Source organism: Hemitrygon akajei, chromosome 13, assembly GCF_048418815.1.
Source record: "Hemitrygon akajei chromosome 13, sHemAka1.3, whole genome shotgun sequence".
NCBI classification, from domain to species: domain Eukaryota; kingdom Metazoa; phylum Chordata; class Chondrichthyes; order Myliobatiformes; family Dasyatidae; genus Hemitrygon; species Hemitrygon akajei.
In genome coordinates, this window is record NC_133136.1 from 95,272,605 (window position 1) to 95,298,559 (window position 25,955).

At 39.8% G+C, this 25,955-nt stretch overlaps 1 protein-coding gene across 23 annotated transcripts in view; it reads left to right on the forward strand.

Annotated features, from left to right (window-relative positions):
* The window catches only part of ank2b (ankyrin 2b, neuronal), an 874,534-nt gene that overhangs the window by 260,029 nt on the left and 588,550 nt on the right, over positions 1–25,955 (forward strand). The window contains exon 1 of one of the 23 annotated variants that reach the window (XM_073065113.1): positions 3,320–3,469. The exons of the other annotated variants lie outside the window; for them this stretch is intronic. Coding sequence (XP_072921214.1) covers positions 3,389–3,469 — 81 coding nt within the window. The 5' untranslated portion in view covers positions 3,320–3,388. Of the gene's footprint in view, positions 1–3,319; positions 3,470–25,955 lie in introns of those variants that run through there. 23 annotated transcript variants of the gene reach the window in all.

Consider the following 25,955-nt stretch of genomic DNA (forward strand, 5'->3'; position numbering starts at 1 on the left):
CTCAGCATTGGCCTCAGAGACTGAAATCACAGAGTCATTGGGGGCTGTGGGAGTTTGTGAACGTTCCTCCATATTTTGATGGTCAAAGTGAGCATAAAAGGCATTGAACTTACCTGGGATAGAAGCTTTTTTTAAATCTTATATATTGCTTAGTTTCCCTTTGTAAGAGGTGATAACATAGAAGCTCTGCCACAGCTGTCAAGCATCCTTCAGTGATTCAAATTTGGTCCAGAGTTGCCCCTTTGAAATGTGAGATGGGTTTCCAGAGATTGTACCTGGACTTCTTGTCCTTCAGTGATCTGAATGCCATTGATCTAGCCCTCAACAGATTGTGGATCTCTTAGTTGGAGAAACTTTGAATGATTTTTTTGGGAGCACATGCATTTTTATAAAATCTGTTTTAACTGTGGTGTATTAATTCAGATCTGCTGGTGAGTTGTTAAATGTGGCCCAGTCCACTGACTGGAAACAATCCTTCCTGTGACCACCACTTTGGAACCATGTTCTTCAGCCTCTACCTGTATGTAGGCAAGAGGCTAATGAGCAGAACTGCACTCTAGTCATGGAACAGTAGATATTCCTTATTGAGCGTATTGGGACCCCTAGTGCTGCAGGTGATAAGTTAATGATAATTGAGCAGAGGTTTTTTTTTCCAAACAGGCTGTTTGAAGTTCCCAACAGTGATCTGAAAGGTGTCAGGGTGGGCTGTTCCTTGTTGTGCTGATGTCAGCACTCAGTGCCTTGACTGCCTGCTTAACTTCAGCCTTTGGCAGTATGTAAGTTGTGGTCAGGATCATGGATAGCCTCTTTTACTTGTTATATATCTGAAGAAACTTTTTATATTATTATACTTACATATTTCCTCTTTTCTCTCCTTATTGCTTTTGTAGTTGTGTTTTGCTGGATTTTAAAAACTTCCAAGTCCATTAACTTCCCTCTAATTTTTGCTATATTATTTGCTCTTTGTTTTGCTTTTTTACTGTCTTTGATTATCCTTGTCAGCTGCAATTGCCACATCCTCCCTTTAGAATACTTTTTCTTTGTCCTTCTCCTGCATTTGTCCTGCATCTTCGAATTGCTCCCAGAAACTCCAGCCATTGATGCTTTGCTGTCATCCCTGCTAATGTCCCCTCATGCCTCTGTAATTCCCTTTTTTTCCACTATAATACTGATATATCTGATTTTAGCCTCACCCTCTCAATCTGCAGGATGAATTCCATGTCTCAGAAAAGATGGTATTTAAAATTGATAATTGCTTTCTATGTAATTACATTCCTCACTCATCTTGTGAAGATTTATGGGTGCAACTGAAGAAAAAGAAAGGTATGACTCTAAATTTGGAGTATTGTGTACAGTTCTGGTCAACAAATTATAGGAAAGATGTCAACAAAATAGAGAGAGTACAGAGAAGATTTACTAGAATGTTACCTGGGTTTCAGCACCTAAGTTATAGAGAAAGGTTGAACAAGTTAGATCTTTATTCTTTGGAGCGTAGAAGGTTGAGGGGGGACTTGATAGAGGTATTTAAAATAATGAGGGGGATAGATAGAGTTGGCGTAGATAGGCTTTTTCCATTGAGTGTAGGGGAGATTCAAACAAGAGGACATGAGAGTTAAGGGGCAAAAGTTTAGGGGTAACATAAGGGGGAACTTCTTTACTCAGAGAGTGGTAGCTGTGTGGAACGAACTTCCAGTAAAGTGGTAGAGGCAGGTTCGATATTGTCATTTAAAGTAAAATTGGATAGGTATATGGACAGGAAAGGAATGGAGGGTTATGGGCTGAGTGCAGGTCAGTGGGACTAGGTGAGAGTAAGCGTTCGGCACAGACTAGAAGGGCCGAGATGGCCTGTTTCCGTGCTGTATGTGTTATATGGTTATATGACCACGTTAGTGGAGGTGGGATTTACAGAAACAAAATGTAGAGAGATGGCAGACTGTTGCAAGATATATAAGATTGTAATAGTAGGTGATATTAACTTCCCACATATTGACTGGAACTCCCATACTGTAAAAGGACAAGATGGGATAGTGTTTGTCAAAGTGTTCAGGAAATCTTCCCTAATCAGCATATAGAACTCCCAATGAGCAAAATTGTTCTTCTGGAACATCAGAATGGTGATCTATACATTGATTGAAAAGAGATGGCGGTGATCTTAAGTGGATTTTTTGCAACTGTTTTACCTGGGAGGTGGACAGAGTCTATAGAAGTGAGCAAAGCAGCGGGTTCATGGACACCATACAGATTACAGAGGAGGCAGTTGTTTGCTTCTTTGAAGCCATTCAGGGTGGACAAATCCCCAGAGACTGGCAAGGTGTCCCCTCAGACCGTGTGGAAGCCAAGTGCATAAATTGCAGAGAACCTACCAGAGATATTTAAATCATCTGTAGTGACAGGTGAGGTATTGGAGGATAGCTAATGTTGTTTTGCTGTTTATGAAAAGCTCTAAGAATAAACTAGGAAGTTATAGGCTGATAAGTCTGATATCAGCAGTGAGTAAGTTATTGGAAGGTATTGTAAGGGACCAGATATACGTTTGTATAAGTATTTGATAGAGTGATTGATTAGGGATAGTCAGCAAAGTGAATTTTCCTTGGGAAGCCCATTATTGATCAGCATGGGGTGATTAGGCTGGAAAATATACAGAGGAGACACCAGGTGGCTTTGATTTTAGTTCTAATTCACTATCCTATCCAGATAGCCTAATTTTTGACATTGCTCATCCTACAAGAGACTGCACAGGTTTCTCCATGGAGCTCCAATTTCCTCCCACATCCCAAATATATGTGGACAGGTAGATTCTTTAGCCTCTGTAAATTGCCTTGAGTTTGTTGGTGACTGGGGACGGGGAAGAAGGTCTGGTGCGATGAAAGGCTTGTTTCCATGCTTCAGAGTTCATTTATGAAAAGTGACTACAAATATATCTTGGATTGCTGTTGGAAGCTCTAAACCCTAGCGATGGTCTTTGTCTTTAGGAGATGAACAAACAAAAACTGTTAGGAGAATGAAAGGTTGACAATGCCAATCCTTTTGAGCTTCTGATTTACGAGTTGCATTGCTTCAATCCTTTACTTGGCCTCCACCAGGAGCGGGTCAATATATGAATTATTTCAGGTGCATTGAATAGGCAGGAATAGACAGATGCAGTGTAGAAGATTACATGTTCCATGTTTTCTTTCTGCTTAAATCAGTAGTCTGACTTATGATTTGTTAGCAACACATTCAGATAACCAATGTGATTACAGCTACCATGGGAACATCATCATCCTTGCCTGCTCAACTCCTCCTCCCTCCCCTCCTTACACTAGTGACACCATACTCAGTCTGGGTGTGCAGCCGAGAGATTTTGACAGAAGAACGGTGTTCTTTCTGAATAGAACACAAGTGGGAAATGATGAGTGATGAGGCCCAGAAAAGTGATGTTGGAGATAAATGCAATGGCAACATAGAGAAGCGAAAAAGACCTAAAAAGGTAAGAGTGGAAATTGTTGTTGGAAGCAGGACTATGGGGTGATATTTCCTTAGAGAACAAGCAGGCAGGCGTTGTACAGATCATTATGCATTTCAGTATGAATGATTCTCACTGAACCATGAATTTGCGAGGAGTAAGGCTTGATAAAATAATTCCGCTGATAATGACCACAAAATTGCTTTTAAATGTTTCAACTTCGGGTAAAGGAGTGACAGGACTGTGTTAATGAATAAAATGAGTGACAGGAATGTGGTTGTATTTTATTTTGGTTTTAAATATGGTGAATCTAAATGTTATTTGGGAACCTACGTCTCTAACTATACGAATGTTTGCAATGTAGAGTATTTAAAAAATTTGCATTTTATCAGAATAATTGTAAAAAAAATTAAAATGATTTCTGCATAAAGAAGAAAGGAAGTTTATTTTTAATTATTTGTTTTGATAATCTAAGAATTGATTGGCTGCAATCTATTACCTCAAAGGAAAATTAAATTAAAAAAAAGTTTTTAATCTAAATTAAAATGGGAGTGGGATAAGGGCTTCAAATAAACTTACACCTGGGCAAAGATTCTGAAGTCCAGCCTAGTCAATTATATTTTTACCAGTGCCAGAAACCTATTATGATAAATCGCTAAATTGCTGCTGTTTTGTCTTGCATATAATCTAATACGTGATGTATGTACTCAATTTATTTGCAGACTGCTCTTTTAGATGTGGTATATCTCTTTATCCAATTTGCATTGTCTTCATGGCAGGTTGCAATAGAACGTGGCAATGATTGAATTCAGGAACTTATCTTTCATTGCAGCTTGAGTAGAATTATCAATTAAATGTGTCTGGGTTTCACATCTTTTGTGAACATGCTTAAATGACAGAAGATGATATTATCTCTACAGCACATCAGTACTGTTTCTATAAGCACTAGAATTTAATCTGTGGCAATAGGCACAATGAACACTTCAGAATAGCTTTGTTTGAACTAATCCAGAAGTCCGTTCACCTTTTATTTCGGTAAGTAATGCAGTCAGAGAAATGGTTGTTATTCAAATCAATATTTAGGCATCAAGCAAGATTTTTTTCATTGTTATGACATTCTTGCTGATCCTGCATTATTTCTCAATGCAGTCCTTGAAAAGAACAGGGCAACTTGGTGACTAAAATGTTAACTTCTTATGACTATTATTATAAAATGTTAGAACCAACTACTTTGCCATTAAGTGTAATGGTCCTTATTAATTCCCACTCTGATGTTAATGTGTCTCACCCATAATGTGCCAATAAAATTTTCAGCTCAGCTATGTAACTATAGAGCATCTAGATGGAATTATTTGTAATGAGAGACATCCCAAAAATAATAACATCAATTTATGACTTCAGAACTAAGTATGTGTATGCTGTTTGACAGTCACTTTATCAGCTTGCTGTGCAGACGTAGGGATAACAAAAGTTGCTGTTTTAAATATCAGAAAATAGTTCTGACAAATATAGGCGAAGATTCGGTATATTACCCAATACTATTAGATATTTATTGGTTTACCACAATAAATCCTTGACTGTAAAAATAATCACTAAGAATTGCATCCTAATCTGGACATTAGACAAAGATATGAATAACATATTTATATAAAAGACATTAATGTAATGAAAATTATTTTTGTTTCAGGAAACAATTTATAGTGTTTTTTTGCAATAAGAATTTCAAAAATGGATTTAATTAGGCTAAAACAATGAAGTGCTAGAGCTCTTCAGAATATTCTAAATAAGAGTATCTATTCCAGTGGAAAAGGTTACATCAGATGTTATACCTTGTGTTTATTACATGTTGTTTTCCCATTAACATGATAGTTTTTCTCCTTATTATGCATGATATGGACCAAAGTGAATCTTTCTGAGCACATTTTGTTAGTTAGCACAAAATGACACTGCATTAGGGCCTTTAACCAGCCTTCAGTAGGTTTGCTCCATTCTTACTTAATGTACAAACTTTATATTTTTTGATTGCTGAGAATTGTGGGAACCTGAATAATAAAACAAGACATAGGAGCAGGATTAGGCCATTTGGACCATCAAATCTGTTCTGCCATCCAATTCTAGCTAATTTATTTTCTCTCTCAACCCCATTCTTCTGCCTTTTCCCCATTACCTATGATGCTTTTACAAATCAGGAACCAATCAACCACTGCTTTAAATAGTCCCAATGACTTGGTCGCCATGGCTGTCTGAGGCAATAAATTACACAGATTCACCACACTCTGGCTAAAAATTTCCTCGGAATCTTTTTTTCTAAAGGGAAGTCCTTCTATTCTGAGTCTGTGCCTTTTGGTCCTAGTCTCTCCCCCATTAGAAACATCCTCTCCATGTCCACTCTATCTAGGCCTTTCAATATTTGGTAGGTTTCACTGAGATCCCTGCCCCCAATGTTCTAAACTCCAAGAAGTACAGTCCCAGAGTCATCAAATGCTCTTCATTCCTGGTATCATTCTCATAAACCTCTTCTGGACAAATGCGAGCACATCCTTTCATAGATTTGGAGCCCAAAACTTCTCACAATATTCCAAGTGTCATCTGACCAATGCTTTTAAAGCCGTGGCATTCTAGTCCTCTCAAAATGTTTGGGAATCCTGCACTTGTGCTCCCTAGTCCCTTTGTACCTCTGATTTCTGAATCAACTCCTTGTTTAGAAAATTGTGTTTGCCTTCATTCCCATGACCGAAGTACACGACCATGCCTAATCATATATTTTTGTTAAATATTCCTTATTTCAATAGATATGGAAATGTATAAATAAAATAGTAAGATAAATTTACTTTAAAATACTAAACTGATCACAATCACACTCGCTTCATTTTCAAATTTTGCCTCTTGTGAAGTGCAAGTCGTAGGTTTAATTTCTGACAATTGCTTTATGAAATTGTATAGCACTGTAATTTTCTAGGATGATCTGGTGACATTTCTGTTACATGGTGTTGTTTTGCAAAAGGAATTGTTGCATTCAGTGAATTTTGTAGCAGTTGTGACAACAGAGGCTGCTGGTGACTCTGATTGTGTTTTTCTTTCAATGGCAGTACATGTGCAGTGGAAAAGGGAGCCAATTTGTGTGCTATAGTGATCTCAAAATGTCAAACATACGTATATGATGGCAGAATATAGTATTCATGGTAAGACTCTTGACAGTGTGGAGGATCAGAGGCATCTTGGGGTCTGAGTCCATAAGATGCTCAAAGCAGCTGCGCAGGTTGATTCTGTGATTAAGAAGGCATATGGTGTATTGGCCTTCATCAATCATGGGATTGTTTGAAAGCTGAGAGGTAATGTTGCAGCTCTATAGGCCCCTGGTCAGACCCCACGTGGAGTACTGTGCTCAAATCTGGTTGCCTCACTACAGCAAGGATGTGGAAGCCATAGAAAGAGTGCGGAGGAGATTTCCAAGGATGTTGCCTGGATTGGAGAGCATGCCTTATGAGGATAAGTTGAGTGAATGGAGGATGGGACGTGACTTGATAGAGATGTATAAGATGATGAGAGGCATTGATCGTGTGGATAGTCAGAGGCTTTTTCCCAGGGCTGAAATGGTTGCCACAAGAGCACACAGGGTTAAGGTGCTTGGAAGTAGGTACAGAGGAGATATCAGGGGTAAGTTTTTTATTCAGAGAGTGGTGATTGTATGGAATGGGCTGCCGGCAATGGTGGTGGAGGCGAATACGACAGGGTCTTTTAAGAGACATTTGGATAGGTATGTGGAGCTTAGAAAAATAGAGGGCTATAGGAAAACCTGGCAATTTCTAAGATAGGGACATGTTCGGCACAACTTTGTGGGCCAAAGGGCCTGCATTGTGCTGTAGGTTTTCTATGTTTCTATAAGTCACGAGACCAAATTATTAAAGCAATTCTGCTCAGCGGCAACTCTGTTAAAAGAGGAATAGATGAAATGTCTGAGAATGTGGGAGGCATGTCATATTTGGTAGAGTGCTGTTTCAGTGCAGTTGCCCAGCTTCTTTTAAAGTAATGAAACTGTGAATTACTGAACTTGGGGTTCTGATATCACTGCACCAAGCCCATCCATCCCCTTGAAAAGTGAAAAAGCAATGAAGTGGTGAATAATTGGACTATTAATGTACGCTCTAAAATTGTTGAAATTTTTTACTGTAATTAAAAAAGTAATGTTATAGATTTGAATAATTCTTGCAATTACTTATCAATGCTTTGAATTTGCAGTTCCTACTTTCTTTAACTGTGCATCTTAAATCAAAGTTATGTATTTATTTGATGTAATGGCCAGGAAGGGAGAGTGGTTTAGGTGCCAAGGGAGTGGTATCCCCAAAAATGTTTGGGAACCTCTGACTTGCACTAATTCCATTTATCCCCAGTAGGATGAATCTTTGCCTAGTTAAGTTTCAATGTAGTAATCATGTCAGGTTCTACCACCTCCATTTATAATGTATTCCAAATAAGAACCACTCTCTCATACTGACAAAAAATAACACCTTTCAGATTCCCTTTAAAACTCTTCACTCACAGCTTAAAACTGTGCTGTCCTGTTTTTGACTACCCAGCAATGGGCAAAGGATTTTCACTGTCTAGGATTTTGTATACTTCTATTAGGACATTCCTCAGCCTCCTTCATTGCATGTTGAATAAGCTGGCATATTCAACCTTTCCCCAGGATTCTGTTAATAATTTTATTTTAAAGGCTCCTGTCAGTATTTAAAAATACAAAAATTAATTTATTGGCAAATATTTTTTGTTGAAATGTCCTGTTTTTGTATCAGAATGGTACCGTAGTGAGATTGGTATTTTCCAGAAATGATTCAGAGCTTGGTCCTGTAATTCCTTGCTGATATTTGCAGAACTGAATCTCAAGAACTGTCCTGCAATGGAATCTTGTGAACAATCTCTGTTTGTCTGACCCTGAACCACCTTTGCCCTTCTAAATGACCATTGGTTTAATTTATGGCCACATCCTCTGCACTGTGAAATCATTCAACTTCTATTTCTTTAATAGTACTTATCACTGACCTTTGTTAATATATATCCCAGTTTGCTTTTGATTCCCTCATAAACTTGACCTTGTTTAAATCCTAATTCCATGGTCCTGTTCATCCTTTTTATCTGTGCATTTGTTCAAGATTGTCAACTCTTGTGTCCTTTGACCCAACTGGATCATGCTGACAAAGTTTCCCAATGAAGCCAGTCATCTTTGCCTGCATTTAGATCCTTATCAAAATGTTTCCTGTCCCATACTTGTCCAGGTATATTTTAAATGTATTAATGTACCTGCATCATGCAGCTCATTCCATCTACAGACCACTCTGGATAAAAATTTGCCCGTTAGATTCTTATTAAATCTTTCCTGCTTTTCATAAACCTGGGTCCTCTTATTCTGGATTCCCCATCCGTGGGGGAAAAACCTGTGCACTTTGACCCGAAGAGTTTCTGCAGATAATGGATCAATCGAGAAATGCAAACAGAGTGCAGGAGGAACTCAGCAAGCCAGTCATTATCTGTGGAGGGGACACACTTCATGCCCCCCATAATTTTACACAACTCTGCAAGATTGTGCCTCATTCTCCTATGCTCCAATGAAAACAGTGCCAGTTTGCTCAGCCTGTCTCCATAACTTAGTCCCTCAAATGCCAAACATATAAATTTCTTCTGCGGCCTTTAAAGCAATCTGTACTGTATCAGCATGACCAAAACTAAATTCAATGTTCCAAATGTGATCTCACCAGCATCTTGTGCAACTGCAACATGACATCCCAATGTCTCTGTCATTGCTCTCACTGATAACCAGCCCAGAGCTCTGAAAGAGGTAGCCTAAGAGATTGTGGATGCATTAAGTAATGACCTTTCAAGAATCTCTAGGTTTTGGAATGGTTCTGGAAGACTGAATAGTTGCAAATGTCATTCCACTCTTTAAGAAAGGAGAGAGGCAGAGACAAGGAAATTATAGGCCAGCTAGCCTGACCTCAGTGATAGGGAAGATGTTGGAGTCCATTATTAAAGATAAGGCTTTGGATTACTCAAAGGCAGATGATAAAGTAAGCCAAAGTCACCAAAGTTTCCTCAGGAGAAAATCTTGCCTGACAAATCTGATGGAATTATTGGAGGGGATAATAGGCAAGATAGACAAAGTCAGTGGATGTTGTTTACTTGGATTTTCAAAAGGCCTTTGAGAAGGTGCTGCACATAAGACTGCTTATTACAAGAAAGATACTAGCATGACTGGCAGGGGGCAAAGAGAGGAAATAAATGGAGCCCATTTTGCTTGATTGCTGGTGACTAGTGATGTTCTGCAGGAGTCAATATTGGCAGATTTTTCACATTTTATGTCAACAATTTAACATAGGACATATAAATATACAGTGCATTACAGGCCCTTCGGCCCACAATATTGTACCGACCATGAAACCTATGCTGGAAACTGCCCAGAATTTCCCTAGCGCATAGCTCTCTAATTTTCTAAGCTCCATGTACCTATCTGAGAGGTTATCATGTTCGGCCAATTTTGTGGGCCGAAGGGTCTGTATTGTGCTGTAGGTTTTCTATGCTTCTGTGTATATTGATTACTTACTCAAATACAATCAAATACATTCCTGAAAAAGAATGGCTAATAATTACTGCCATATGAGTCTTCAAATATCTCTTAAGATTTAATAAACTTGAGGATTGCATATTGTATAATTATGGGAAATGCACTCTAAATAAAAATGTAAACATGATGGTTACTTTATTTTGCAATTAACTTTCACAGATTTGAATAGAAAATAGTTAGTTTGATTGTGAAAGAATATTTGATTGTACAAGTATTGTATTAACTTTTTTATATTGAGCAAGCAATAGAACTGAGTACAGCTTTCTGTAGTGCTGAACAGGCTGACTTAAGAATCTATCAACTGAAGGCATCTAAGTAACTGTAAACTCTCCAGGACAGATAGTGTCCTTTAAAATGAATCAGTGCCAGTTTTGTAGCTGCACCTTGAATTGGGGTCTGAGTTGACAACAGAATTTTAAAGTTATTAGTACCATTCTGTATGCCATTAACATGAACACAAAAGAACTGAGTTTGTTTTACTCAACAAAAGTAAAGCAGGTAATGTCTATTAATAGAACTTGAGATTAAGAAATATAGCAACCAAAAAAAGCTATATCAACCTTCCAATTAAAAGCAGTGTATTATATGTGTTTTCAATATAATAGTGTCGGGTAGATATGTTATAAATAAAGTGTATAAGAGAGAAATGTATGGGAGCTTGTCCATGCTGACAAAGATGTCAATCCAAGTAAGATGCATATGTCTGTTTCACTCTAAATCTTTTCTATCTATGTCACTAATTGTCTTTTAAACATTGTAATTTAACCTGCTTCAATAGCTTTCTCTGGCAGCTACCTCCATATATCCTAACCGGAATACATCAATCTGTGCGGATTGGTGATAACATCTCCTCCTCGCTGATGATCAACATTGGTGCACCTTAGGGGTGTGTGCTTAGCCCACTGCTCTACTCTCTGTATACACATGACTGTGTGGCTAGGCATAGCTCAAGTACCATCTATAAATTTGCTGATGATACAACCATTGTTGGTAGAATCTCAGGTGGTGATGAGAGGGTGTACAGGAGTGAGATATGCCAACTAGTGGAGTGGTGTGGCAGCAACATCCTTCCACTCAATGTCAGTAAGATGATTGTGGGCTTCAGAAGGGTAAGATGACGGAACACATACCAATCCTCATAGAGGGATCAGAAATAGGGAGAATGAGCAGTTTCATGTTTCTGGGTTAGATCTCTGAGGATCTGACTTGGCCCCAACAGATTGATGTAGTAAAAAAGAGGGCAAGAAACCGGCTGTACTTCATTAGGAGTTGAAGAGATTTGGCATGTCAACAAACACACTCAAAAACTTCTATAGATGTACCGTGGAGAGCATTCTTACAGGCTGCATCACTGTCTGGTATGGAGGGTCTACTGCATAGGACTGAAAAAAGCTGCAGAAGGTTGTAAATCTAGTCAGCTCCATCTTGGGTACTAGCCTTCAAAGTACCCAGGACATCTTCAGGGAGTGGTGTCTCAGAAAGGCAGCATCTATTATTAAGGACTTCCGGCACCCAGGGCATGCCCTTTTCTCACTGTTACCGTCAGGTAAGAGGTACAGAAAGCTGAAGGTACACTCTGTGATTCAGTAACAACTCCTTCCCCTCTGCCATCTGATTCCTAAATGGACATTGAACCCATGGACACTACCTCACTTTTTTAATATATACAGTATTTCTGGGTTTTTTTGCACATTTTTAATCCAATACACATATACTGTAATTGATTTACTTATTTACTAGTATTATTATTTTTATTATTATTTTTTCTCTGCTAGATTGTATTGTTCAATTGTTCATTGAACTGCTGCTGCTAAATTAACAAATCTCATGTCACATGCTGTGATGATTCTGATATCCAACAGCAGTATCTCAACTGTAGTCTCAGGCTACCTCCATATACTGTATCCACAGCTCTGTCTTCTACATTCACATCAGATCATTAGAAACAGCACAAATCCCCACGGTACACCACTAGCAACAGATCTAGTCAGGAAAACAACATCTGCTGTCTCCGACTGCTGAGATCATTTTGGGTCTAGTTTGCCATATTACCTGGCTCTCATGGACTTTAACCTTTTGCACCAATCTTCTCTGCAGGATCTTCTCAAAGGTCTTTTGAAGTATATGTAAATGACATCTGCTACTCTACCTTTGTTACACTTTGTTAATCCCTCGAAGAATTCCATTAGATTAGCCAAATAGGATCTGCCTTGACAAAGCCATATCTCTGATTAGACCAAATTGAGCTAAGTGATCATTAATTGTGTTCCTTAGCATTGTGTCCAGTGACTTCCCCACTACTGTTGAAACATATATAGAAGTTAAAGTGAGCAGGTAGGATAGAGAGCAGGGAAGGTCTAATAGGCTAAACTGTATTTATGTTAATGCGGGAGAAGGGAGGCAGAGAAACTGAAGCCATGGCTGGGTCTAAGAGATAGCTATTACAGAAACAAAACTGAGTGATTAGCAGCTCTGTATTCTGGTGTATAGATGCTACAGGTTGATAAAGCTATGAGAGGAGGGAGAGTTGCACTATTGATTAGAAATAACTTCTGATTCTGATCCTAATTCTGATCAGTGCTGGGGTCTCTACTGTTATAATAATGATTTGGATGATGAAACAATGCAACATGTACAAATTTGTCAAGAACACTAAAGTGGGCAGGATTGTGAATTGTGAGAATGAAGCAAAGAGGCTTCAAAGTGCAGTCTACCAGGTATGAATCCACTTCAGAGTGAAAAACAAAGGTGGAGTATTATGTAAACATGGTGTTAGATTGGGAAGAGTTGATATACAACGAGATTTAGGTGTAGTAATAGGTTACAGGGAGAAGGCAGGAGGATGTGGTTGAGAGGGAAAATAATCATGTTGGAATGGTGGAGCAGACTTGATGGACTGAATAGCTTACCGTAATTCTGTGACTATGTCAATGGTATAAACATTATAACAAATATGCAGGTATAAGAAATAGTTAGACAAATAGAAGACAAATGTTAGATTGGCCATCACAGCAAGAAAGTTTGAGTGGAGAATGTCTTTCTACTCTAATACATGGAGTTATTGAAACCACCTGGAGTATCATGTGCAACACACACACAATGCTGGAGGAACTCAGCAGTCCAGGGAGCATCTAGGAAAAGAATACAGTTGACGTTTCAGACCGAAACCTTCCAGCAGGTCTCAGCCCGAAATGTCGACTGTACTCTTTTTTTTGTGATTTGGTCTCCTTTCCTAGGAATGGGTGTATTTTCTACAATGGAAATGCCATGAGTGATAACCAGAGTGACTCCTGGGTTGCTGGGACTGCTATTTAGGGAAAGACTAAGTCAACAAACAAACTGCTGGAGTAATTCAGTAGGTTAGGCAACATCTGTGGAGGTAAAATAGGCAGTTGATATATCTTAATTGACAGCCATGTCCATTTCCCTCCATATAACCTGCTTGACCTACTGTCCTCCAAGTTGACAGCTGTGTACAATTCCTTCCATGTACATTGCTTGACCCACTGAGTTCCTTCAGCAGTTTTGATTGTTGCTTCAGATTCCCCATCTCCAGAGATTAGGTCATCTAGGATTGAATTCACTTGAGGTTAGAAGAATAAGAGGATCAAATTGAATGTAACAAAACAGTGGGGCCACATTCTTAGGATGCAAGTTAGAAATCTGAGACTGAGATCAAGAGAATGTCTTAATTCAGAAGGTGGCAAACCTCTGAAATTCTTTTCCAGAGACAACTCTGGAGGCTAAGTCTTTACACATTTTCAAGGAAGATATGGATACATTTCTAAACGTAAAAGGCATCAAGGCATTGAGAAAGAAACTTAAAATATACTATTTAGATAGGTGATCACCATGGTTGAACTGAATTGTTGAAGGGCTAAATGCCTTGCTTTTTTGAGGCATGGGATGCTGAATCTGAAAAAACACATGAGCTGTGTGTTGCTTTGCACTTTTTCTTTTTCTACATTAGATTGCATGTACTGAAAGTATGCATACAGTAATGATCTACTTGGAATGAATGGAAGTTGTTCAGGAAAGGTTTACTAAACATACATAGTTGGTGGGAGGTGGCTTGACTGACACATAATATCCAGAGGAATTGTGATAGGGTGGATGTGGGGAGGATGCATCCTTTTATGGAAGAATCTGGAGCCAAAATTCACTATTCAAATGTAAAAGGGCAGAGTAGGGAGGGAATCTATCTTAGACTGCAGTGAGGCTGCAATTTTTTGAACTATTTTACTCAAAGTGTGGTAGAAGTCGATTTAATATATGTTTAAAGCAGAGATTGTTGTACAACTGGTAAGCAAAGAGTTAAAACACGGGAATAGACAGGAATGCATAGTTGAGGTTATAATCAGATCAGTTGTGAACTCTTTAAATAGCAGGGCAGTTTCAAGTTATTTAATTAGCAATTTGATCTGAGCTAAAACAAAATGCCTAAAATGTTAGAAAAAGCCTTCAAATAAGTTACTATTTACAAGTGCATTTTTAGGAAGTGATGCCTCACAACTGGAGTTCATACTTTTTGGTGTGTTATATGAATATTACTTGTTCAACTTGTTGCATGTGGCATGATCATGAATGTGGGAGGAAGACATTTGTTTAAAAATTCATGCATAGAAAATTGCTTTGCCACTATGAAGCTGTAGGTTTTGAGGTAATGATAGACAAGTGAAGGAAAATGTATAGAAAGCTTCAGTATATCTGGAAAATTCTATACTGATTGTTCCTCTTGATCTAAGTCCTTTAGTCAAATGGTCCACACCATTGCAAGGTGTGGGCTTGTCTATCTTGACCCATCTTTTCTGCACATATGTAGAAGTTGCAAAATGTAATGGGACTGTTTTTTGAAACAAAATGAACAATGTAATCAACACAAACAAAATGCTGATGGAACACAGCAGGCCAGGCAGCATCTATAAGGAGAAGCACTGTTGATGTTTCGGGCCAAGACCCTTCGTCAGGACTAACTGAAAGGAACGATAGTAAGAAATTTGAAAGTAGGTGAGGGAGGGGAAAATGCAAAATGATAGGAGAAGATTGGAGGGGATGGAGTGAAGCTGAGAGCCGGAAAGGTGATAGGCAAAAGGGATACAGAGCTGGAGAAGGGAAAAAAATCATGGGACGGGAGGCCTAGGGAGAAAGAAAGGGGGAGGGGAGCACCAGAGGGAGATGTAGAACAGGCAGAGTAATGGGCAGAAAGTGAGAGGAAAAAAGGAGGGGGGAAAACACTAAATATATCAGGGATGGGTTAAGTAGGGGAGGAGGGGCATTAACGGAAGTTAGGGAAGTCAATGTTCATGCCATCAGGTTGGAGGCTACCCAGCTGGTATATAAGGTGTTGTTCCTCCAACCTGAGTGTGGCTTCATCCTGACAGTAGAGGAGGCCATGGATAGACATACCAGAATGGGAATGGGACGTGGAATTAAAATGTGTGGCCACTGGGAGATCTTGCTTTCTCTGGCGGACAGAGCGTAGGTGTTCAGCGATACGGTCTTCCAGTCTGCGTCAGGTCTCACTAGTGTATAAAAGGCCACACCAGGAACACTGGACGCAGTATACCACACTAGCCGACCCACAGGTGAAGTGTCGCCTCACCTGGAAGGACTGTCTGGGGCCCTGAATTGTGGTGAGGGAGGAAGTGTAAGGGCAGGTGTAGCACTTGTTCTGCTTACAAGGATAAGTGCCAGGAGGGGGATTGGTGGGAAGGGATGGGGGGGAACGAATGGACAAAGGAGTCGTGTAGGAAGCAGATCTGCAGAAAGCAGAAAGGGGGGGAGGGAAAGATGTGCTTGGTAGTGGGATCCTGTTGGTGATGGCGGAAGTTACAGAGAATTATACGTTGGACCTGGAGGTTGGTGGGGTGGTAGGTGAGGACAAGGGGAACCCTATCCCCAGTGGGGTGGTGGGCGGATGGGGTGAGGGCAGATGTGCGGGAAATGGGAGAGATGCGTTTGAGAGCAGAGTTGATGGTGGAAGAAGGGAAGCCCCTTTGTTTAAAAAAGGAAGACATCTCCTTCGTCCTGGAATGAAAAGCCTCATCCTGAGAGCAGACGCGGCAGAGGCGGAGGAATTGTGAGAAGAGGATAGCATTTTTGCAAGAGACAGGGTGGAAAGAGGAATAGTCCAGGTAGCTGTGAGAGTCTGTAGGCTTATAGTAGATATCAGTAGATAAGCCGTCTCCAGAGATGGAGACAGAAAGATCAAGAAAGGGGAGGGAGGTGTCAGAAATGGACCAGGTAAATTTGAGGGCAGGATGAAAGTTGGAGGCAAAGTTAATGAAGTCAATGAGTTCAGCATGTGTGCAGGAGGTGGCGCCAATGCAGTTGTTGATGTAGCAAAGGAAAAGAGGGGGACGGCTTGGAACATGGACTGTTCCACAAAGCCAACAAAAAGGCAGGCATAACTGGGACCCATGGCTACACCTTTGGTTTGGAGGAAGTGGGAGGAGCCAAAGGAGAAATTACTGAGAGTAATAACTAATTCCGCTAGATGGAGGTGAGTAGTGGTAGGGGGGAATTGGTTAGGTCTGGAATCCAAAAAGAAGCGGAGAGCTTTGAGACCTTCCTGGTGGGGGATGGAGGTATATAGGAACTGGACGTTCATGGTGAAAATAAGGCGGTGGGGGCTGGGGAACTTAAAATCATTGAAAAAATTCAAAGTGTGAGAAGTGTCAGGAACATAGGTGGGAAGGGATTGAACAAGGGGGGATAAAACAGTGTCAAGGTATGCAGAAATGAGTTCGGTGGGGCAGGAGCAAGCTGAGACAATGGGTCTACCTGGACAGGCAGTTTTGTGGATCTTGGGTAGGAGGTAGAAACGGGAAGTGCGGAGTGTGGGAACTATGAGGTTGGTGGCAGTGGATGGGGAGATCCCCAGAGCTGATAAGGTTGGTAATGGTATAGGAGACAGTGGCCTGGTGCTCCTTAGTGGGGTCATGATCACGGGGTAAATAAGAGGAGGTATCAGAGAGTTGTTGCTGTGCCTCGGCCAGGTAGAGGTCAGTACGCCAGACTACAACAGCTCCCCCTTATCAGTGGGATTTATAGTGAAGTTGGGATTGGTGAGGAGGGAGCGGAGAGCAGAGCGTTCTGAAGGAGTGAGGTTGGAATTGGAACATGGTGTGGTGAAGTCGAGATGGTTGATGTCCCATCGGCAATTAGCAATAAAGAGATCCAGATCAGACAGAAGACCAGAGCGGGGTGCCCATGAAGAGGAGGAGGGTTGAAGACGGAAGAAGGGGTCATCGGTGGGGGTAGGAGAGTCCTTGTCAAAGAAGTAAGCTCAGATACAGAGTCGGCGGAAGAAGAGTTCAGCGTCATGGCGTAAGCAGAACTTGCTGAGGTGTGGGCGAAGGGGGACAAAGGTGAGGCCCTTACTGAGAACAGAGCGCTCTGCCTCAGAGAGTTGAAGGTCGAAGGGAATGGTAAAGACCTGGCACGGATGAGAAATGAGATCAGAGGGGGGAAGGAGGCTGGTGCTGTTGGTGGAGAGGGGAGGATTGGGGTGAGAGGAAGATGGAGCCTCTGAGGGCCCAGGAGCTGAAGATGGGATCTGAGGGAGAGGGGATTGCAGAGTGGTGGTGGGGGAAGGGGAGACGGGAGTCACAATCGCAGCATGTGAAGACCCGGCCTGGAGTTCAAGGCTGGAGTCGCAGTCGGTGGTTGTGCAATCGCTTTGAAGCTGCCTGTGGTCGCTGGAACACGCGTTGATGGTGCTCGAGTCCAGGTTTTGAATATGCCCAGGGTTGCTGGGGCAGCCGAGATTGACGGCGAGGGCCAATCCATGGTTGATATGGTCCATGAACAATATAACATAAGGATGGTGCATGCAGAGAGCAAGAAAAATGATGGAATAGTCAAGAACTTCTGCAGATGCTGGAAATCCAAATGTTGAAGGAAATCAGCAGATCAGGCTGATCTGGAAGTGAGAAAAACAGTTCATCTTTTGGACCAAGACCCTTCTTCAGGACTGATAAGGTGGTGGGGGGGGGGGGGGAGAGGAAGGTGATGACAGGTGGATGGGAAAGTCAAGGGCTGGAGAGAAAGGAATCTGATAGGAGAGGAGAGTGGGCCAGAGGAGGAAGGGACCCATGAGGAGGTGATAGGCAGGTGAGAAGAGGCAAGAAGCCAGATAGGGGAATAGAAGATGAGGGAAGGGGGAAGGAATTGATTTTACCTGAAGGAGAAATCAATGTTCATGCCATTCATAGCTTCCCAACCATAGCTGCAGAGTTTGCTCCACTTTTCAAAATGCATGTTTTTGGTTACATCTTTAAAATTCTGCCAGGAATTGGGAAAACGGCTGTATGTTGAGCATGTTTGACACTGGGTAAACATCAGGTGTGCTAAAGCAAAGTGTCCAGGTTAACATCCATGTGGCCACCTGTTATTCAGAAATGATTGCAAACATGAGCTAACAAGTACAGTACACATGATTCATGTATAAAGTTGCATTTGCTACTATACAAAAGTTCACCTTTTGCATGCACTGTGAAAGGAATATTGTACTCTACTGAGCTGCTCTATCTTACTTATCATCATCAAGATTTTTATCGTGTTTGTTCTTAAGTAGGATTAAAGAAAATACCAAGGCATTATTTGTGTTGAGCAAGAGGATAAGTAGAGAGAGGGTAGGATTACTCGAGGATAAAGGAGGAAACATGCTTGGAGGCATTGATATGCAGTGGTATCTACAAAGGCGAACGATGTGGAGATACAAAAGTGTGAGATTAGTGTGCAGGAGGCTGATTTGTTTGGGTATTTTGAGATTAAGATGGATAGATCCTGAGAGCCTGATGGGGTATACTCAATGTTATTTAGAGAGACAAGAAATGTGAATGCCAGGGGTTTTGACCAAGGTCTTTATATTCTGTGTAGTCATAGGCGAGGTCTTAGAGGAGTGACGTAAAGCTAATGTTAATATTTTTCCATTATTCAAGAAAGGAAGTATAGATAATTCTAGGAACCATAAAGTAGTGAGTCATGCATCAGAGGTTGGAAAGCTATTCTTAGGGGTAGTACTTATCAGCATTTGAAATACCATGGCCTAATTAGGACAGGGCTTTATGTGCGCAAATCACATCTTACTAACGACTGAACTAATTGAGGAGGTAATGCAGGTGATTGACGAGAGAAGAGTATAGATGCTATCTACATGTATTTTAATAAGTTTAGGAAGTTTAACAAGAATGTTAAGAAGCTTAGGATCCACAGTGATTTGAATGTTTAGATTTAGAATTAGCTTGCCCATAGAAGATAGAGGTGAGTGGTGGGACTTATTCCAACTGGAGATTAGTGGCTCATGGTGTTCAACAGGGATCAATAATGGGACCTCTGCTATTTGTGATAAATGTTAATGACTTAGATGTGAACACAGTTGGATTGGTTTGTAAGTTTGCAGACACAACAAAGATTAGTGATGTACATAGTGCTGAGTTTGCCAAAGTACACAAAAGGATACAGATCAGTAGTAGATATGGGCAGAGAACTGGCAGATGGAGTTTAATGCAGTTTAAGTGTGAGTTGCTGGAGTAGTGAGCCTCCCAGTGAACATTTATTTAGATAGTTGATCACTGGGGTGTGAAGGGGGAGATGGGAAGTCATAGATTTTCAGATGCACAATGATAAAGAAACTAAATTTTAATTTTAGCTGCATGTGTTTAAATTTAAACAAATTAACATGAATAAAAATATTTAAGAAGAATATGATGTAATGAAAAATGAATAGATTTCTCTGAGCTAAAAGGCTAGTTTCTGAGGATTTTTAGGGTGACAGATGGAAGATAAATCAGTGGTTGAAATGTGTATATTGATGGGATGGCTAGAAGATAAAATCTAGTACTTCTAGATAGAATTTGTTTTGCACCTTGTTATTTAGTTACCAAGAAACTCTGTGACTAGAAGAGTGCTGCAAAAATATTGGCTGCATTGGTGTTCATCTTTGAGGATTACCTAATATTTAAAAACTGGTTCCTGGAAGCTGAACTAACCTGGACCCACAACACCTCCTCATTAATCAAAAAGTCACAGCAGTGTCCACACTTTCTGAGGAGATTGAATCATGCAAGTCTCCCCGCCCCCATTCTATCAACTTAATACAAGAGCAACATCCTCTCTGTCGGCATCATTGTGTGGTATGGAAGCTGCAAGTCCTTGGACCTCAAGACCCTACAGAGGATAATAAAAACTGCCAAGAGGATCACTAGGGTCTCCCTCCCTGTTATTTATTACATTTACTGGGAGCATTATATACAAAGGGCCAAAAGCATTGTTGAGGATCCCTACCATCCATCCCACAATCTCTATGACCCAGTACCATTTAGAAAGAGGTACAGGGGCATCAGGACAAGAACTACCAGACTTTCTCCCCTAGATTGTGAGACTACTGAATACACTGCCACCGCTTAAGTTTACTACAAGTTTACTGTTTACCTGTGCTTTGTGAATGATATTTTATTAAGCTATTTGTGATATTTCAATATATATCCAATATAACTCGGAGTCCTGCTATGTGCAGAAGTTCGCTGATGACACGGCCATAGTGGGGTGTGTCAGGAATGGACAGGAGGAGGAGTATAGGAAACTGATACAGGAATTTGTGATATGGTGCAACTCAAACTACCTGCGTCTCAATATCACCAAGACCAAGGAGATGGTGGTGGACTTTAGGAGATCTAGGCCTCATATGGAGCCAGTGATCATTAATGGAGAATGTGTGGAGCAGGTTAAGACCTACAAGTATCTGGGAGTACAGTTAGACGAGAAGCTAGACTGGACTGCCAACACAGATGCCTTGTGCAGGAAGGCACAGAGTCGACTGTACTTCCTTAGAAGGTTGGCGTCATTCAATGTCTGTAGTGAGATGCTGAAGATATTCTATAGGTCAGTTGTGGAGAGCGCCCTCTTCTTTGTGGTGGCGTGTTGGGGAGGAAGCATTAAGAAGAGGGACACCTCACGTCTTAATAAGCTGGTAAGGAAGGCGGGCTCTGTCGTGGGCAAAGTACTGGAGAGTTTAACATCGGTAGCTGAGCGAAGGGCGCTGAGTAGGCTACGGTCAATTATGGATAACTCTGAACATCCTCTACATAGCACCATCCAGAGACAGAGAAGCAGTTTCAGCGACAGGTTACTATCGATGCAATGCTCCTCAGACAGGATGAAGAGGTCAATACTCCCCAATGCCATTAGGCTTTACAATTCAACCGCCAGGACTTAAGAACTTTTTAAAAGCTATTATTAATGCTTTTTGAGATAGTGATTTAGATGCATATCATATTTTTTACTGAGTTAAGTATTGTATGTAATTAGTTTTGCTACAACAAGTGTATGGGACATTGGAAAAAAAAAGTTGAATTTCCCCATGGGGATGAATAAAGTATCTATCTATCTATCATTTTGTTTTACTGGCATCAGTAGCGAGGAAATTAGTGATTCAAGATGACATTAAAGCCTCAAAACAGCAAAGATGCACAGTTATGTTAAAGAGATCTGTTAGTTTTTAAAGAGGTGACTAGCAGAGCAAATGAGCAGAAATGTGTGGTTGTTGTAGTTATGGATTTACATAAAACATTACATCAGATGCAGCATCAGACAAGTTATTGTACAATTCCAATTTCCAATGAGCTCTGGTTTTGTGTTATAATCTTGTGTTTCATTATGTGTTGTTGATAGTCGTGGTGTTCAGGTGTCAGTCATTATCAGGACAAATGATTAGGCAGTTTATACCATTTACAGGTTTTGCAGCATTAAAACTTATGACCAGGAGAAATTTTAGATGATAGTACACAAGTTCATAAGTTTGAATTGTTTATAAAATATACAATTGATATAATTGATAAAATATACAATTGATAATATACAATTATCAAAGTCCATTGATAATTAAGTACTTTGAGAATGTATCGACTTGTATACATGAGCCAAGAGGATCATAAAGTTATTGTAGATTATTGAGGAGCACTTTATGGCCATTCTCTTGAACTTTCTACAATATATTGTATCTAAAAAATGTTAGACTCATGAAAGGGTAACAACCATTGCTCATAATTGTATTTTGCAATCATCATGATATACAGCCAAGACGTACAAAAAAGCTGGATGAATTCAGCAGGTCAGGCAGCATCTGTTGAAAGGAGCAGTCAGGACGAAGGGTCTCGGGCTGAAACATTGACTGCTCCTTTCAACGGATGCTGCCCGACCTGCTGAGTTTATCCAGCTTTTTTGTACGTCTTGATTTGACCACAGCATCTGCAGTGTACTTTGTGTATGATATACAGCCATCTGTTTGCATATAGTTATTGAGCTGTTAGTCTGAGATCTATGTTCCATATATCTCTGTTTGTGTATTGTTTGAAAGTAATGATTATGTGGTGCTGAGTAGATTGTGATAAAGTAAGTTTTATCTTCCAATCCTTAATTAAGTCATTTTCTGTAAATACATCAGGGCTGATAACTTCAATGAATAAAAATAAACATTAAATAGATAAAAATTTTCTATTGTAGTCTTAAATAAGTGGTTGAAATACTTATAGCCACCTTTTATTTAACTATCAAGAAAATCTGTGATGAGAAAAGTGGAATCAGAACTGCTAGTCTTTTTAAAAAAAAATCATTGTGTAAAATTATCTGCAGCTGTTTTACCGGCATCAATTGTTTGTAAAAATGGACAATATTTGGACACCCACAGTCTGTACCAAAGAACTATTTCCACTTGAAATGGTTCAAATGTGGTTTAGAACATAGAACATAGAGACATAGAAAACCTATAGCACAATACAGGCTCTTTGGCCCACAAAGCTGTGCCAAACTGTACTTACTTTAAAAATTACCTAGGGTTACCCATAGTCCTCTATTTTTTGAGCTCCATGTACCTGTCCAGGAGTCTCTTAAAAGACTCTATTGTATCCACCTCCACCACCGTTGCTGGCAGCCCATTCCACGCACTCACAACTCTCTGCATAAAAAAATTTACCCCTGATATTTCTATATATGTAACATGGAACTTATAAAATCCAGGTTTGTGTATGAGGGTACATTTATAGTATTAAAGCAGACCTATTTGATGCTAGCATGACTGATGAGTAAATAAAAGTCTGGTACTTTTCTGCTGGCAAATTTACATTCATTATTATCTCATAACTTACAAGTTGGGATAATGATCTAGTCTGGTTAATGTGTTCATATATTATCATAACCATTTCAACAGAATGATTACTCATGCATTTTCTGCTTTTCGTGAATTTTCCTTCCCCTTCAGCTGTGAAGCTAGATCCTCCTTTATCACTTATTCATCTGAAGTTTTGAACATTCCTCCTGATACTTTTCCTGTTCTGAGGTTCACATATATTTTTAACTATACCTCTGAGATATATACTATTATCATATATTTTATAAGTGTCATTTGTGCCTCAGGATATAACAGACAGGAATCTTGCTGTTGATAATTACATACTGTAGGTACGAATGTCACCTGTGGATAGAATTTGTCTCAGCTCTGCTACCATTATCAGGTAGCATGAAGGATTTTTTTTCAAGATATAGGAGGTCTGTGTCCTTTACCTCTACAATCCATATACTAGATGAATTATATTTTAGGAGAAAGATAAAGACTTCTAAGAATGATCATTTTTGTATAATGTATATGTAGCTATTGAAATGGAACTTTAAGTTATATAACATGGAAACAGGGCCTCTGGTCCATCACATCAAGTTTACCTGAACTAGTCCAATTTGCCTGCATTTGGCCCATATCCTTCTAAAACTTTCCTACCATTGTCTGTGTGGAAGAAGTTGCCCCTCAGAGCCCTTTTAAATCTTTTCCCTCATCATAAATCTATGCTTTCTAGTTTTTGATTCTACTAATACTACTGTGGGGAAAGTACTATGTCCTTTCTCCTTATCTGTGCCCCTCATGATTTTATAGACGTGCTAGATCTCTCCTCAGCTTCCTATGCTCTAGTGAAACAATCCCTGCTCTTAAAGAGTTATAGAACTCTACAGCAAAGAAACAGGCCCTTCAGCCCATCTAGTTTTGCTAAACTATTAATCTGCCTAATCCCATCACCCAGCCCCTGGGCTATTGCCCTCCATACCCCTCCCATGTGCCAATCCAATTTTCTCTTAAATGTCAAAATTGAACCTTTAAAGCTGGCAGCTTATTCCACACTCTCCCTGAGTAAAGGAGTTTCCCCTCAGGGTTCCTCTTAAAAATTTCACCTTTCACCCTTAACCTATGATCTCTATTTTTCGTCTCACCCAACCTCAGTTGAAAACACTCCTCAATTTTGTATACCTCTGTCAAATCTCTCCTCATTCTTCTGCACCTAGGGAATAAAGTCCTAACCTATTCAACCTTTCCCTATAACTCAAGTCCTCTGCACTCTTTCAATCTTGTTGACATCCTTCCTGCAGGTAGGTGACCAAAACTGCACACAATACTGCAAATCATCATCGATAACATCCCGAATCCTGCGTTCAGTATTTTGATTTATGAAGCCCAATGCACCAAAAGCTTTCTTTACAACCCAATCTACTTTTTCCTTTGGGCTTGGAGAACACCAAGTGGCCAAGTGATCTGCAGTATTGCTACCAGTTTCTGGTTGCTCACACAGTAAAGAGGTGAGTTATTTTTTTTTAAGAAAGAGCAATTGGAAGAAAAAGTCTTTTGGTGTCAAATATTTCTATGGAGAACACTAATTTAAAAAGTCCAATCTGTGTGCTTAATTTTTTGCTGAGGGGGTGTATCACATTGATTCCTTCATTACTATTTCTATGAAAATATTCATTAAAGGTTGTTTATTTTGCCTTTTAATGTTGATGCTCATAAAACTGGCAGAAAATAGCATTTAGCAGCTGTGCTATTGAACTCAGCTGTGTGCAGGTCAGTTGTTTCCATTCACCTTTTGTCTATTATTGCTGCAATGCTTCACATCAGCTTGGATCTGAAAGACTTTACATAAAAATTGCTACTTAGCTATCTGGATTTTTCTGAACTTAAATTACAGACTGATTTTCAAAATTAATTTTCAACTTATTCCAAGAATAAGTGTAGGAGAGTGCAATTCAGACTTGCTGCAGTGACATCTGCTGTCACAGTACAGCTGCTGGAAACCACTGAGGGCAAAGGATGGTGTGGGAGGACCAAATGGTTTGGTGTGAACATGTATTCAATATGATGCTGTTTTAAAGAGATATGACAGCAAGCCAATTTAACCGGCCAACCTTTTCATATGTAATATAACACCTGCTCTGAAATCTGTTCATTAAATGTAGCAGGAAGACATTTGCTTTTAATTTTCTCTTTTCATCTCCTAAAGACACTGAATCATTGGCCTATGCTCAGTTATGGTTTATTAGAATGGTGCTTTAATTGTATTCTTTCTATCAAAGGTTGATAGGTTGAAAAGCATTGCACCTGAACCCAATCTTCACTGGAACAGATTTCTACTTCCTGATTGCACTTCTCATTTATTCCAATTCATACCATAAAACATTGAGTCATTCTTTAACATGCAGAAACTATATATAAATAAATGAATAAAATTGTCACTTTTATATGGAAGTTATAGCTCAGCAATAGATATTTTTGTGCAACTAATGTATTCCAATGCTCTCCTGTGCAGTAGCCTTTTTCCACAGCTTTATTTCACCCACAAGCTTGAAAAAATCCATCACGTGACAGTGCAGAAACTCCATGTAATAACTGAGCAAGTATTTTGATGGAAAACTAGCAAATCAGTATAATCTTCTCAAACTTCTGACTGCAATACTTAGACATCATTAGCAAAACTGTGTGAAGAGTAAATAGAAGCAAATTGTAAAGTTATTTTGTTCAAAAAAAATGTGTGCTGATTGGAAGAGATAAGAGAAAAACTGAAGTGAATAAAGACT